Source organism: Parambassis ranga, chromosome 21 (genome assembly GCF_900634625.1).
Source record: "Parambassis ranga chromosome 21, fParRan2.1, whole genome shotgun sequence".
NCBI lineage: Eukaryota > Metazoa > Chordata > Actinopteri > Ambassidae > Parambassis > Parambassis ranga.
In genome coordinates, this window is record NC_041041.1 from 13285242 (window position 1) to 13301053 (window position 15812).

Genomic DNA, 15812 nt, shown 5'->3' on the forward strand with positions numbered 1-15812 from the left:
CAACTAATCCTCTCATTAGGAGTCTGGAGGTAGACAAGAGGAAGTGGAGCCAGCTTACCTTCTGGTGATCCTCTGCAGACCTCTGGCCTAGAAAGTAGGGGGAGCGGGGATGAGGAAGAGGAGAAGGGAGTCAAGAGTGAACTTACCTTCTGGTCCTCCTCCATCATGGCCTCTTGTTCCAGAAGTTTCTCCATCATAATCTGCTCCTGTCTCTTCCTCTGCTCGTTGTCTTCCTCCGCTTGCTGAGTAAATTACATCATGTTTTATTTGCAACAGAGAACTCTGTGCCATCGACAGTTTTAAAATATGTGAAGCACAAGCTTGGACTCTACTGCAGTACTGTGAAATGTTGTAAATAAAGTTATACTGTGGTGAGGAGTGGTTAAGATAAAAAAAACTGCAGTAAGCAGAGCTGACAATCACCAGGAGAAAGAACAACTGAAAGCGGTTGAACACTTCCAACAAACCTCGGTTTAAATCCTTTTTTGTGTTCAAATCTGATGCTCTGAGTGAAATATAGGTCAGACGAAGCATCAGTACAGCAGTGCAAGAAGACACTGTGAAGTGCTTAAGGTGCTTTGGTTGTACATGTATTGTAGTACAAAAAGTTTATTTGTAGAATTCTTAAACTTTTAAAGTAGGTCTGGTACAGAACAAAAACACTGAACTGTGTGTGTGTGTGTGTGTGTGTGTGAGAGATTAACCCAACTCACTCTGTAAGCCTTTACAAATCGTACAAATACAGGGAAGAAGACAGAGGGTGGTGTAGTTTTGGAGTTTTCTCCAAAAAACTTCACTGCCTCATCAAAGGCGTCCTTTCAGAGAGAGAAAAAACAGCTGATTCACAGAGAACATTTCAACAACCTACTGTACAATAAAATGAGTGGTGCTTAGTTTACCTGTGCAATCTTGGCATCATCCTGCAGCTTCTTCAGCTTGCTCTCGTTGTGTGTGATAAATTCTTTAAGCATGGTGTTGTGGCCGTGCATGCTGTACTCTCTTTTTGTCAGCTCCATGCCTCTCTGCAACTCCTTCACATCGAGGAGGACGTTCTCCAGTGACACTGCAAACATGGAGGGACGTGGAAGAATTACAACAAAGGAAATAATTCTGTGGTGATGACGACTGTTAGTCTGACTACTGACCTGCCGCAGCTTTTTCCACATAGTGCAGCTCATTGTAGAAGAGAGAAACTTGTGTGTATTTCTCCTTGACCACACCGGCTATGTAGTGTAACAGTGTTAATTTACGGTCTGTTGACTTGGTATCAAGTAGCTGTGAGGAGGTTAAAAAACACACACTTAATACAGAAATGTCTTAAAAGTTTGTCTCTAGTTTTTAAATGTAAACAAAGAACTGACCAAGTCTAAACTTTGCAGCTTGAATCCATACACTGCTCCTCTTTTACTGCTGTTCATGTAGTTTCCAAGTGCCAAGATAATCTGGAGAGAAAGAGCAGACAATGATGCAAAAGGTAGAATGCATGTATTCAACATTATGTTCAGTTTACTTACCTCTAAAATTTTCTTAAGCTTCTGTGATGATTTGATGGACACAGATGCAGCGATGACCGCATGCAGTTGCTGCGGGAAAAGCAGAGACAATAAGATACAGTCTACAGTCTGAACACAAAGGACAATGTGTACTGGAAACATCTTTATTCACCGGAGTTAGCATCTGCACGCTTTCAGTGAAGTTCCCAATAAAGGCCATGATGGTCATCTTCTGCATGAGCCGCTCGATCTTGCTGAACTGCATCATGAAGCGGTCCTCATCTGTCAAGCTTTCCACAGGCTTGCGCTCCTTCTCGAACTGCCGCAGGACTTTAATCTCATTCTCTGTGGGCTGAAAGCGCATTAGACACTCCACAAAGTCCACGGGCAGAGTCCGCAGGTCAAACCTGGAAGATGAGGAGGCACAGGAAGGTACAGATGTTACACGCTGGAAACATGAAAGACTACAGGCTGAGTAACCCACGAAGAACACCAGAAGAATTGTTGGCTTTTATTTTAAGGGTCTTACAACTGAATGGCTTTGCAGATCTCCTCCGTTGTTTTTCCCACTTTCCTCAGTGTGATGGCCAGGTTCTTTGCCCTGTTGGAATCCAGGAGAGCCACCTTGTTTGGCCCCTTCTGGATGACCTTATGCTTGCTCACAGTGAGGTCGATGGATGGGCCCTGAGCCTTTGTCTTAAACATCTCCTCAAACTCATCGACGTTTAAGTCCTGAAGGACAACAAGAATCAGTATAATTTCTGTCATCATGGTGGAAGGAGACAGAAAATGGATAAAAGAGGAGAGTTTTACCTCAAGTATCCTCTCATCGTCAATCTCATTGAAGACAGTTCCATTGATCTGGTTTGGTTTCAGGGCTACCCAGTTGAAGACGGGCATGCGGAACTTTGTCTTGATGGGTTTCTTGATCTTAACAGCTAAACAGGACACAGATTACTTAGCACAGCATCCCTATGTACTGTCAGAGTGTGCACGAACACATAAACATACATCCACACGTGCAGGTGAGAGGGTGGTCTGGGTATTTGGGAATGGTGATACACATGGATATGAATCCCTTGGTGACAATATGCTATCTGACTAAGACATACAATCTTGTTCAGTAAGTGGTGCCTTTATTGAGGATTTCCTGCCAGTGACAAAACTATTTACTGGACAGATTAATATTATCTGTAGCCATCGGGTCCTGCTTCACTGAGGCTGAACACTGAGTTGGTCCCCCTGCAGACAGCAGGCTGTGATGGGAAAGGTAAACAGCATTCCAGATCTGCGTTGTCATTTGATCATCTACGTGCCGCAGCAGGTTACGCTGTCTCAGCATGCAACTCTTTAAAACATGGCAATAAAAAACAAACAATACTACATCGCGGTGTGAAGTTGAAACATGCAAAATGTTTGAAACCTGGTATTTTCTTTGTGGTTTGAAATCAGGATAATAGATAGAATAATGGAGAGAAGTGAACATTATACAAAAAGTCTTCAGACAAGGCAACTTATTGCATTTTCAAAATGAAAATACCATTTTCAAAACTAGGAAAGAGAAGGAACAGTGTGGTGGGGGGAGGGGTCAAAACACTGGACATGACAGGCAGAACCTACAGAAAAGTTTGATGGGTCCCTCTGGTTGGCAGAAAAAAGAAACAATTCAAAGACAAATCATTAAAAAATTGGCAGAGTTAGTGAGTATCCTTACACATGCATGTTTCAAACAGTAAAAGAGTCAACTATAATAGGGGCATAGCCAACATTTATTTGAGGCCAGTGTTTTGTTTTCATTTTTAAGTTTCTCAGGATTTTAGATGTTATCTTATCTGGTGACAAAATCTATACAGTGAGTCACATGAGGGTCTGACATTGACACTTATTATAGCTCATGATAGGTCTGTGATTGCTAGAGCTAAATGTAACTTTTGCACTACAGCAGGAGCTACTCTCTATTATCTGCTGATCTAATATTGTAGCCTTTTGTGTGTAATCAGCAGCATCAGAAGCTGCTATGTCAAATGTTCATAACATTAATTATTAAGACACAAATAAAAACATTCAATAACCATACCTGCTAAACCAGAGTTCATGATGACAGTCGGTGTCCCACAACCCGGCAGTGGCGGGGCGACAGGAGGAGGCGGAGGAGGCAGAGGAGCCGACATCCCTGGGCACATGCCTGGTGGTGGAGGTGGAGGTGGAGGGGGTGGTGGTGGTGGGGGGGGAGCTGCCGCTGGTGGAATTGCAGATGATGGTCCATTTGGCACTGGTGATGGAGGTAAGAAAAAAAAACAGCTGAGTTTGAAAGACAGAAAATAAGCTCAGTGTTATCCAGCTAACACTAAACCTACATGTGCCGTTCACTGGCAGTGGAGGAGGTGGTGGAGGCGGGGGAGGTGGAACAGGCAAGGCTACTCCAGCTCCAACATGGTTTGGACTGATGGCTGCACTGTTTCCTCCACCTGACAGACCCTCCACACCGGAGTGTAACGAGGGCAGGATGGAGATGTCTCCATCTCCCTTCTTGTGGATCTTGATGGTGCCCTGTTTTTCCAGCTCGTGAATCTTCTTCTCCAGGTTACTCTGCCGCTGGATGGCCTCGTCCTTCTCCTTTAACATCTGTCGCAGGGTGTGCACCTGTGAGCTGGTGTCTTTGTAGACTTCCTGCGTGGGAAAAAAAAATAAGCAGTTATAAACAACAGAAAGAATCATCTTATTTTGTTTTCTGGAATTCTCTATGTCAGTGTGCAAACAGGATTTCTGACCCTGACGGATTCAAGATCCTTGTTCCGCTGCATCAGCTGCTTCTCCAGCTCCACAATCTTGGACATGGCCTCATTCTCCATGTCTTGTAGCTTCTCTGTCATCTGTACGCAGAAGGGAAAGGTCACACAGTGATGTTAACTAATTACAATGACAACAGCCAACTCAATATGTCAACAGACTTGTAATGAGGGGAACACATGTTCGTGTTTCTGGGAAAACATTGGTGTGCCATCAAGATGCAGTTTTTAATTAGTTGCTTTTTGAAGGAAGAATGGAGATGAAAGGAGTCAGTTTCGGCTCATGTTAGGCTCAGGAGAGTAAAACCAACGCCTGAGGGCACTCACATGTGACATGTTCTCCTCCAGCTCCTCCACCCGCTCCAGGGCAGCATTTTTGGTCTCTGCATCCTCCAGAAGCGCTCCCACGTCAAACACATTGTCTAAATAGGCCTGGATCTGGACCTGCAGCTTATCACTCTCTGTGTGCTTTAGTTTCTGGAAACCATAAACAAAAAAAATGATGATGCAGTGTTCAGTTCACTGCATGGGGCTGATAACTCAGACTCAGAGACCAGCATCGATCTTGCTTCTGCAGAAAAGTGTGAGACGAAGCTTTACAACACTGAATTTTTCTGAGGCAAATGGAGAAGGCATTATTGACTGCTTTTCTGCGGTTGCTGTCTCAGGAGTGCTGTAATGACAACCTGTGCCTTGGACTGAGCTGAATGTCTGCCTGTTTGTGGTTTTCCTGCAGCATTATGTCTCAACTCACGTCTAAGTAGTCGTCCAAACACAGCTTGGTGAAGTCGTACTGTAGGTGAACCCTGAAGTTCATGTCCTCCACTGAGTGCACCACGATGTTAATGAACTGCATGCACGCCACCTGGGGAATATAAAGAGGTAGAAAACAGTTACTGGAGGAAAACGCTGGGTATAAACTGTATGCTTTCTACACTGTCCTAAGATCATCATCATCATCAAGAAATCCATCCATCAGCATCATCTGAACCCACTTTGTCCTGCAGTGCAGGGTCACAGGGAGCTGGAGCCTATACCAGCTATATATAGGTGAGAGACGGGGTACACCCTGGACAGCTCACTGCCAGTAATACAAAAATGCAGTAATAGAAAAACAAGAGGCTTGTGGTTTATATCCAACAGCCTGCTCCTTGATGTGCTTTTATGCTCAGTATTATATTTGCTGCCTTTTAATATCGCTTCCCTTGAAACACTGTGTATAAATTCTCATTATTTTACTCGCCCAGCTGGCAGAGAGGCTAATCAGGCAGATTAAAAGGATCTGAGAAAACAAATTAACAATCTCAGCCAGTTCAACAGTGTCGGCTGCCTTATGGGAGCTTGCATAAACAGATCAAGGAGGATCCCCTCACAGGGTCTGATGTGCACACACACTTGTCCTCACACTGACAATGGCTTAATGAACTTCCTATAAGAGGCTCAGTTGCCTCCGTGTGACACAGCAGCTTTTGACAAAGTCTGTTTGCTTTAGTGGCGCTGTCAGGCGATGGCCTACAGGGGGTGAAACGTGTGACAGAGGTCCCATTGAAGCTATTCAAACACAGCCTCTGCTGCTTCAATAATTAGACCAGATACATACACTGAATAAAATTATGTATAAGTTGGTTTTCAGTGTTTTTAGGCATCCCTGCCAGACTAATTAGCACTGCTGAGCCAGGAAATGACAGACTTGGCAAGAGTTCTTACCTTAGAGACAGCCCAGTTTAAAGCACTGCACCACACATGCAGTATATGGCTTACACTGAGATGAGAAACCTTACATAAAAGGCTGACAGGAAAGTTTGGCCGTTCATTTCTTCAGTTTTTTTTTTATTTATGAATACATCAGGATTTATACATATTCATGCCATGTTGTGTGTCATCAGTTAGACCATTGCAGCTCCTGTCTGACCCACAGGCTACAGCAGCTTCACACGCCTTCTCTCTTTGCCTACTCAATGCAGCACAATCAATAGTCATTAGGGCTGTGTATGGACTTACCATGAAGTCAATGTTGTTGTCCTCGTTCTTGAAGTACTCCATTAGCTTCTCAAACCGCTGGGTCTCCACACATACCTGTAGAACCAAACGCATTCATCAGAATAAGCAGAGGAACCCAACTCTCCATAAAATGTGACAAAAAAGAATCTTAACACAGTCACACAAGGATTATAAAAAGTTAATGATCACTGCTGCTAAATACTTCATAGCGTCATAGAGAAAATAAAGCACTCTTCACGGTGATAACTATTATGATAAATTATCCATGAGCTGCTGCTCAATCATTCTTTACAGCTGACGGGCTGCATCAATATTCCTGTACTTGTGGTATAACGTTTACCACTTATTCTGCAGATTTTGTTTTGTTAGTGAAGTCTGTCTGAACTGGAATTTGGAAGGCAGAAAGATTTAAAAAAAGAAAAGAGGAGAAGAGAAGCTTTGCAGTTCAGACAGTTCATCTGGAGGGCAATGAGGGAGATAGAGCGTGATGAAGAATTGAGGAGGAAGGGAGGAAGAAAGAGGAGGATGTGTATACCAAAAAAACGTCAGCACTGCGCCTTGAGTCTCAGCCTTCATCCATCAACATATCAAAATCATTCAGCAAAATACATTTAATATCATTACATAAGGAAGAGTCACTAAACAACCAGGGTATGCCTCCATTGTCCTATAAAAACTGTCCTCACATGCTTCCCCACTATTGTAACCATTTCCCAGCCCTCATCTCATTAGACAAGCTGCGGTCTGCCTAAGCCTTATTCTCCCACTAATGCCGGTGCCGCTGAGAGCAACACTCAATATTTCATTCAGGGGTGTAAATATTACATTAACTGCAGTCGGCCCATGTTTGTGGGCCGTATGCTACAAAATGGGGCTGCTGTTAGCGCCCGTTCCATCATCAGCCTCCCACTCCTTTCTCCAGCAGCCAGAATGCCTCATCCAGACAGGCCAAAGGGTCAGGTGAGGCTATCTGTTACATCTGAGCTAAGATGTGACTGCCAAATCCAGACAACACATGCATAACTGTTTTCTCTAATGTCTCAGTGGGTCGTCCTGTGTTATGCAGCTAAACTGGTGTCAGTAAGTCTGTTGACAAAAATTCCTAGATACTATCCCTGTGAAGTGAGGAGGAATGAGGAGCATTCCTCCAGGGCTGAGTCACTCTTTGAAGCAACCTCCTCACACCCCGCTCTGCCTCTCTGTGCAGCTCGTACCTCCTTAAAGTTGTCGAACGCAGAGAGAATGATTTCGTGTCCTCCTCTGACGAGACAAACTGCTGCCAAGAGCTCCAAGACCAGAGCTTTAGTTCTGTAATAACACAGAGAAAATGACAAGAGAGAAAATGCAGGGATGGTTACTAAATGACAAATGCCAGCACAGCAGCAAACCTGCACTTAAACACAGAGCAAGCAGGGTGGAAAACTGTGTAACTTCAGATTATGTCTCCACTGAAACATCTAAATAGCAATTACAGTAACAGCATACATCAAACTCAATGGATGGAAATTAATTAACAAACATGACACATTTAACTGAAATAAAACATTTTATAAGGTCATAAAAACTATTGCTATATCCACTGCAAGTATAAAAATGGATACTTCAGGATCCACGTGTGTTTTTGTGCACGTGTGTGTATGTGTGTGTTTGTGTGTTAAAGCACACAGGACTGAAACATCGTGTTCATCCCGTCTTGCAGCTCATTCACGGAGGATTTCTCTGCCTGGATGAGACGAAATGTGACAGGTGATGCAAAGTGGTTCCACATCCACTTTTGAGAAAATCCTTAAACCTCAGGGCATGGAGTGGAAACACACACACACACACACAAGAGGGTCTGTCTGGTAGCCGTCTCAGTGAGCAAATGCCAGTGTAGTGGAGTGTGCCAGCGGTGCCCTGACCCGTCTGACAGCATGAATGTGCCTCTGAGCAACAAAGACACTTGCGCAGGTGCACTGAAGCTAATGTTGCTGCATTACAGACTTGTTTCCAAGTTGCTGAAATAATTGGATGTTCTAAGCTTTAAACACAAAATATTTCACCTACACCCTACTTTTATTAACAAAAAGATACATGAGGTTGTTTTTGTTCTTACCTTGGGTTTTTATTGTTGAGGCTTAGTGCAATTTCATTCACAGCATGTGGGTGTGACATAACCATGTTGAAGCCATACTGGGAGATGAAAAATAAATGAGAAGGAGAAGGACAGAGACAAATAAGCTAATTAACACAGGATAGGAGCCACTGAAGAAAAGCAAGAGGGGATTCCTCCATAATAAATGAAACGAACAGTGGAGTAAATTGAATTTGGAGTCAGTTAGATAAGTGTGCTGCAGCCTAGAGGGACATGTGGATGCGGATGTGATGCTCCCTGAGGTCCGACCTGGTAGTTCATGATAGCACGCAGACACATGATGCAGACGTGGACGTCGTCCTTCTTGCAGACCAGTCTGGAGTTTTTCAGTGTCCTCCGGCTTGGCAGCGTGTTGCAACTGAAAGACACACACAAGTGAGTGTAAAGGGCCGTATTACTAAATGAACACAAGCAAGGGGATAAACAGATGCTCTTTCTAAAGGAGCAATACACCATCTCCTTCACACAGCGCAGCTGTTAAACTGCCACGCCAACAGACATTAACCCATACAAAGACCATATAATCTACAGCCACACATAGGGCCAAAGGATGCCCTCTTTCTATTGTTTTAATTTATTGCCCCACCCACCCCACAGAGATATCACTTACAGCTACACACAAAAGCAGCCAGTCATTTGCATGCAGCGAAGTGATTTTGTAAGTTTTATGTGGACAAAAACAAGGCCTCTTCTCCCAGTGCAACTCTCACAATAAAGGAGAAAATGCTAGAGCAGCAGTATTACTGAGTAATATCCAGAGCCGATGGGAGCAAAAACAGTTTATTTTCAGACTTTTGTCACGAGTTTAAATTACCAGCCTGAGTTCCGGGTACAAAAATGTGTCTTCAGGCTACTGATAGACATGCAGATTCCTGCCAGCTCCCATGCCCGAAGGCATGACTCCTCTGTGAGTCACAGCACAGTGTGCAAGCATGTATGTGTGGGTTCAAGGAAAATAAAAGGGAAGATGCAGCCAGAATATACCGGAGAACAACACAATGTTTTTTGCATCCACATCTGACTGTGTGAGTATTTTCTCCATGTCACATTCAGCAGAATGCGGTCCCGTTCGGGGGCACACAACAAGCTCCTGACACAAATGCAGTCGATTCACAAGATTCTGTCTGACAGAACTGGAGCGTCCGCCTCACACAGCAGCAAAAATAATCTTACAGGACTTCTATCCAGAGGTTTTCCACTCTTGATTAATTAACATTCAGACTCAGGTGTGGCACAAAATTCTAAGAAATGAGTTGAGCAACATGAGCAATGTTTATTAATCACAACCCAAAGTAGTGATAAATGATTACGGTACATAACAGCCAAATGAAATCCGGTGTCTGCTCTGACACGTCACTAAACTTGAGGACATGCATTAAACAAAGTGAATCTAACATGATTCACTGTTCAGGAGGAGACTACAGAGAATACAAAGGATTCTGTACCATCATTGCATTATTTAGTGATTCAGCCCAGTCTCAGTCACATAAAGAACAAACAGGAAGGTCAGACACAGTTAACTGTTGAGGCTCAAAAGCTTAAGCTGATGATGATCATCATTTTACTGAAGTGTAAATTAATAAACGTAAAACTTAAAGACCTGTGACAGCAGTAAAGAACATTAATTGCGACAACAGTTTTAACTGAAGCTGCTGAGATTGAGGATTCATTTCAATTATGTAACAAACACAGAGCAGGGTGGTTTAAGTGGAGATTAATTTTCATTAAGCAGGAAAATGTTACAGGACTGGATGCTCTGATACCACAACGCTGTGTGATAATAAACATTTAAGCAACACCACAGAACAACAAACATCAAACACTGCAGCCACTGTGTAACTACAGGCTCTAAAAGACAGGTCTAAATATTGGAGCTACATAATAGTCATTAACTCCTCAGACATACCGTTTTATTTGAGAACACTTCGGACAGTTCAAAGTGCTCGGTGTCCTTCAAGACGGCAGTTTAAAGAAAAAACATACATTAAGTTTAACTCTGCAGGTAGCATTTGGAAGGTATTGAATTTTCATTATCCTTCAGGTTCTAATCTAAAAGCATAAGGGGAATAGATTCTGTATAATGGACATAAAGAACCAGAACAAATGCTTTATAATTGGTGTGACATTCCAAAATACAGAAATGTTTTTAGAAGCCATCTCTTCTATCAGTACTGGTTGTATCCTAGTGCTGCTTGAGTTTGTTGTAGAAACTAGGCTAGCTTCTGCACAGAGTGGCATTTAGGGAGCCTCACAAGCAGCACACAGACACAGAGACGGGAACAATGAGTGCAAGGAAAAAAACTCATTTGCTCCAAGGAAAGGAGAACTCTCAAGCGCAGGAGGGTGGTGGGGTGGTGGGCTGGCAGTACAAATAATTCACATCCCCAACACAGACAGCGGGACAAATAAACTGGGCAGCGCTAGCAGGGAGGTATAAAGTACAATGAGGGAGGGGGATTGTGTGCGTGTGTGACACTGCCTGTAGCATTGTGTGTGTGTGTGTGTCTGTGTGTGTGTGTCGTGGGATGGGGATGCAGAAAGCTCACTGTGAGCCAGCAGAACGAAGGCTGAGACCTGCCTGCTGTTGATGACTGGCAACCAAAAGAGCAGATGACTACGATGGAACACCAGGACAAAACAGAAGAGACAGTCAACCTCGGGGAAGACACTCGGACCACTTACACATAAAATACATGCTCAACAGTGAGGATGACACACGTCTGTGGGCAGTAGCTGTGTAGGTGAGGTGACGAAGCAGTGCAATGCTTATTTGCATATTTGCTTATTTGCATATTTGACAGAAGAATCAAATATGGTGACTGATGTGTAAAAGACCAGTATGTAGGATTTATTAATGACAGTGTCCCACTTCCATGTTGCCATGTTTATATAGCAGCCCAGGATGGAAGGAGCCTCTCAAGTCTGAAATTCAACCTCCCAGCTACATGTCTTAATTCTACACACTGGTCCTTTAAGTTAGAAGACCTCATGCAACTAAATTCCTCCTACAAAGTGTGTGAAAGAGTGCCAATATGTAGTCTGTTATGTACTTCTTTACAGGTTTTACAAGGCAAAAACTGCTTCCCTACTTATGATACAATAAACGATAGAAAACAATTCAACCGAAGACTGAAAATGGCTCACTTGATCATCATGCAAGGGTCTTATATTAAGATGACATGTGCTTCACTGAATCAATAGCGCTCTTTGTGTCCAATGTGTTCAAGTTAACCCCTTCAAACTAAAGGATTTGAGGTCACATTAATGGAACGACAGGGAGGATTAGAGAATAATGCACATATGAATGGGATTTGTGCTTTTAGAGGAATCTATTAGTATGGGCTTTATTAAAACTACAGTGAAATCCTCTGCACATGGGACATGCAGTTTCAAAGTTTTACTTGGTGTTCATACAAATTAAGAAAAACTAAACCATCCCATTATAAGGATTTTCATTTGTCACATGAAAAATATCTGTCATCATCAAGTCCGATGAGCCAAAAAAGTCCAGACAAACAGTATTTCCCCCTGCATGTTTCTTGAGCCATTTAAAGTCTTACAAACCTCATGACTACACAAAGGGTGACTGAGGCATCATATGAAATGTGTGACCTCTCAAAATAGTCACATTGCTTCAGCCAAACAGAAGAATGAGAGATTAAACTGTTAAAAGCTGCAATACAATCTATCTAAAAAAAACACAATGAAACCATCAGTGTAGTGGTAGCGTGTGTGTGTGCGTTGTACCGTAACGTGGAATGTCGGCCGACTCGAGTGATACCGTTCCCAGAGACCGGAGATGGCAGAGTGCTTCCTCCGTGCAGGTCTTCTATTGAGCGGCTCCAGGACTTGGACTTATCCATCACAGTCTCCGGGTTGTTCTCCAGACAATCACCATCAAAACTGTCACATGGAAACATGACACCAACATAATGCAGATCAATGTTAAATTTGATCGACAGCAGTATTTTTTTTCTTGTCATAAAGGAATAAAACATTTTATAAATGTGTTATCTAGAACACAGTTAAAAAATATGATGAGAGAATTCTGGGTGTTTTCTTGAATTATTATTCACATTTTTACAAAAATGAGTAATAAAAAGGGGAAAGTAGAAAAAAACCTATTTTATGTTTTCTTTTTAATTTCTTTCCAGACTGATTTGTCTGGAAAATGACTCTGGCTCTACTCATGCTGGCTAAGCTAAGAAGCATAGAAAAGCTAACTAGTCTTGCTAAGCAACCCTAGCTAAGCTAACAAACAAGCTGAGCTAATCAGCTTATTGGAACCTGTAACCATGTATTAAACCAGAAGCTAGAAAGCCTAAAGCACACAAAAACAGTTGTTGTTATAGTAAAGAGGAAAAGCTCATGTTGTTCTTGGCACTAAGTGTGAAAAGCTGCCAGCTGAAGCATACCTTTTATGATCTATTTTACTTTTTGGCCCCTTCCATGACTGTTATGTGCTGCTGCGGTGGTACTGGGTAAGCACAATTTAATGGCCAACCATCCATAATGTGGACAGACTATAATAACATATGGTGAAAATGGAGGGGGTCAATTAAAAATTTAACTGCGTGGCTCTCTGGCCCTGAATAGGGACTTTGTGACTGACTAATAATCACACAGTCAATCCATGAATAGAAGCATATGTTGGGTATAACACACAGTGCCAATGTGTCAGCAATGGGCTCTGAGTGACTCAGTGTTTCTGACAAGCGGGCAGCAGTGATGGTGGCGCTGGCGCTGTGTGCATCAGCGACTATGCAGAATAGCAGTGTTGTGCTGGTTATTGTTACTATGGTACAGGGGTACACAATAGACAGAGCTTGTAGTGACTTACGTGACGGCATACTGTGCAAACGAGAGATACTCCACCAGCACGTCCAGGCCTTTATTCTCCTCATTTAGGAATTCCCTCACCCACCTGAGAAGAGAGGGAATTTATTAGCAAACAAACCTCAGGTTGCTCAGGTTGTGGGTATAAATCTTGGCATGCTTGCCTAATATATATATATAGGCAATCATACACCTAATGTATGATTTCCTACATCAAACTTTGTGGGATTTGACCATATTTGACCTCAGTATTGCCTACAGATGTCTTCAGACTTTCTCCCTCCCTTGTCCAGGAAGAATTGTATTCCTGGCTCAGAGCAGCAAACACATCACACATGTAGTGTTTCCAAAAACAGCCGCATGCACAAACATATAGAGAATCTCATTAATCTCTGTTTCCTATATGACTCTCTACCACACACACATACACACAAAGTTTCTAACTCTGGTGAAGACAAGCCTGCAAGAATGATCAAAAGCTCTTTCTCACCTTCCTTACAGGCAGTGAAGTAGGCCACCCATTCAGCACTTAGCGGCCTTTCATTTTTTATTCTGCACAGAGAAGCTGAGCTTTTCACAGGAAAAGCTCCTGCTACCTTTGGTATGTGCTGCCCTCCCTTCATATTTATAAGAACAGAAGATCTTTATTTAATTGCATCCTATAAAAAAGTGCCATTTCTTTTTATTAGAGCCACAACTCTGTGGATAGCCCTGATTGCTCAGCAATTAGAAGACATTTGCAGAGCATAAACATAATGCAGCGCAGGCAGGTTTTTCAGTGGTGTAGCACTAATAAAGATGTAAGGTTAAACTGCTTTATGCTTTATTAGCTCCCCTGTAGTGTGACTACATGGGACTGACAAGAGTGTCCAGTTAAGCAGTACCTTGTGGGGCCTGGTTAAGGGCCTGGGAGGCGTGTCCTCATCAGTCCATGCGGTAATCATTACCACAGGACACTACGTAACAATCCTCCCATTCACAACATATTGGTGGCCGCTGTGCAGCATGTAAGACACAGGCAGGCAGGGAGCCGGGGTTAACATCAGAAAGGAGTATGCCTATTACACACTATTGATTAATTTAATCTCTTGATAGGCTGACATTATGCTCCCTTGTCATCAGCGGCTTCTCAATCTGACTCTCCTCGTCACTCTGCCATTATGATAATGCCCCATTGTCTAATCCAGATTAGCTAGATTATTTATGTAATCTAGTTTGCTAACATGAGGTTTCTAAAAAGATTTAGTCCCTGTAAACAATGCCTCAACTGCTCTGCCAGATGGACATCATCTCAGGCTGTGTTAGGGAGTATATTTTGGTTTAAAGAGCAGAATTTAATCAGTGTGAGTAAACACTGGAGTGTGTGAGACAGTGCTGTCAGACACACGAGTTGCTGAAATAGTGTGTAAGTTGTGTAAGAAATGTGTGTGTGGGAGGAAGGCAGAGAGAAAAACAGAAGGATTAAGAGTGTTTATAAAGTATTTTTGATGTAACATCCTGTGATCATCCTACATCAACATCATTCCTCCCATACAGATGCTGCGGCCTCATTTATGAAGCAGTTTTGCCCTTCATTCATTTGTACTCAACATCTTCCAGTGCTTTAGATTATATGGTACACTGTAAAGATGGACTAACTAATTCTATTCTAACGAAAAACACATATGATCAATGCATATCAATCAGTTATGAGTATTATGAAATCATGCTATTAAAAGAGTACCAGACTCCATTTGTAAGACATGCAAGTGCAATTTCATGTTATTCTTCCTTTTGTGCATCCTCATTACCCACAATGCAACGTAACCTCCAGTAATTTAGTGTACCACAAGAAGAAGTTGAACTATACTGTGTATATAAGATGGATTCATAGAGACACACAGGTGCTAATAAAACGTTTTTTATTACTAAAGCCACCACAATGGTTGAGCAGCCATCATGAGGTCGAACTGACCATAAACTTTCCTGTTCTGAAATTTATCTTAGGGTGTGTTCTAGTTTAAATTTCCCACCAGCAACTACATCATAATATCAGAGTTCAAATAGAAAATATAATCAGGTGTTCATAAACTAACTAAGTTGATAGCCTCAAGTAGGGATTAGGAGCAGGCTCTGTCTACCTTTTGTTACCTTTTTTCTACCACCACACATTTGGCCAGTGTGAGGTATTTTATCAGCCACACAAGGCATTATGATAATAACTGTTTTCACATGACACACTTTGATGTGTAAAATCTGTGGAGATCCCCCTCAAAATGTGGATAAACCTTTCTTTAGAATGCTTTCTTAATAATAATCAGAATACATTAGGCCTCATAATTGTTGAGCAACAGTCTTTATATGTGTGACAAAACACTGAGACTTTGTGTGACGCTCACTGAGATATTGATCTTCACTTGAGGCTGACTCTACAGCACTGAATCAATATCAGCTGTAGCACGTTCAGGCTTGTTATCCTGCAATACCTGACACAAAAACGTGTGTTTTATCTCTTGTGAAATCTGGATCTCTTCTAGTAATATCCTTATTAATAGCTCTAGAGAATGGCAGACTGCAGCC

At 42.4% G+C, this 15812-nt stretch overlaps 1 protein-coding gene across 5 annotated transcripts in view; it reads right to left on the reverse strand.

The window, feature by feature from the left end:
- Positions 1 to 15812, reverse strand: part of fmnl2a (formin-like 2a) — a 41470-nt gene that overhangs the window by 5010 nt on the left and 20648 nt on the right. For all 5 annotated transcript variants that reach the window (XM_028393023.1, XM_028393024.1, XM_028393025.1 and 2 more), the window contains exons 5-24: positions 13258 to 13341; positions 12165 to 12320; positions 8667 to 8775; positions 8379 to 8455; positions 7498 to 7591; positions 6284 to 6358; positions 5037 to 5147; positions 4610 to 4759; positions 4265 to 4366; positions 3851 to 4163; positions 3571 to 3765; positions 2307 to 2431; positions 2023 to 2225; positions 1666 to 1900; positions 1515 to 1583; positions 1362 to 1442; positions 1146 to 1275; positions 900 to 1063; positions 714 to 815; positions 147 to 242 (exon numbers count right to left, since the gene is read on the reverse strand). In XM_028393023.1, the coding sequence (XP_028248824.1) occupies positions 147 to 242; positions 714 to 815; positions 900 to 1063; positions 1146 to 1275; positions 1362 to 1442; positions 1515 to 1583; positions 1666 to 1900; positions 2023 to 2225; positions 2307 to 2431; positions 3571 to 3765; positions 3851 to 4163; positions 4265 to 4366; positions 4610 to 4759; positions 5037 to 5147; positions 6284 to 6358; positions 7498 to 7591; positions 8379 to 8455; positions 8667 to 8775; positions 12165 to 12320; positions 13258 to 13341 (2671 nt within the window). The remainder of the gene's footprint in view (positions 1 to 146; positions 243 to 713; positions 816 to 899; positions 1064 to 1145; positions 1276 to 1361; positions 1443 to 1514; positions 1584 to 1665; positions 1901 to 2022; positions 2226 to 2306; positions 2432 to 3570; positions 3766 to 3850; positions 4164 to 4264; positions 4367 to 4609; positions 4760 to 5036; positions 5148 to 6283; positions 6359 to 7497; positions 7592 to 8378; positions 8456 to 8666; positions 8776 to 12164; positions 12321 to 13257; positions 13342 to 15812) is intronic.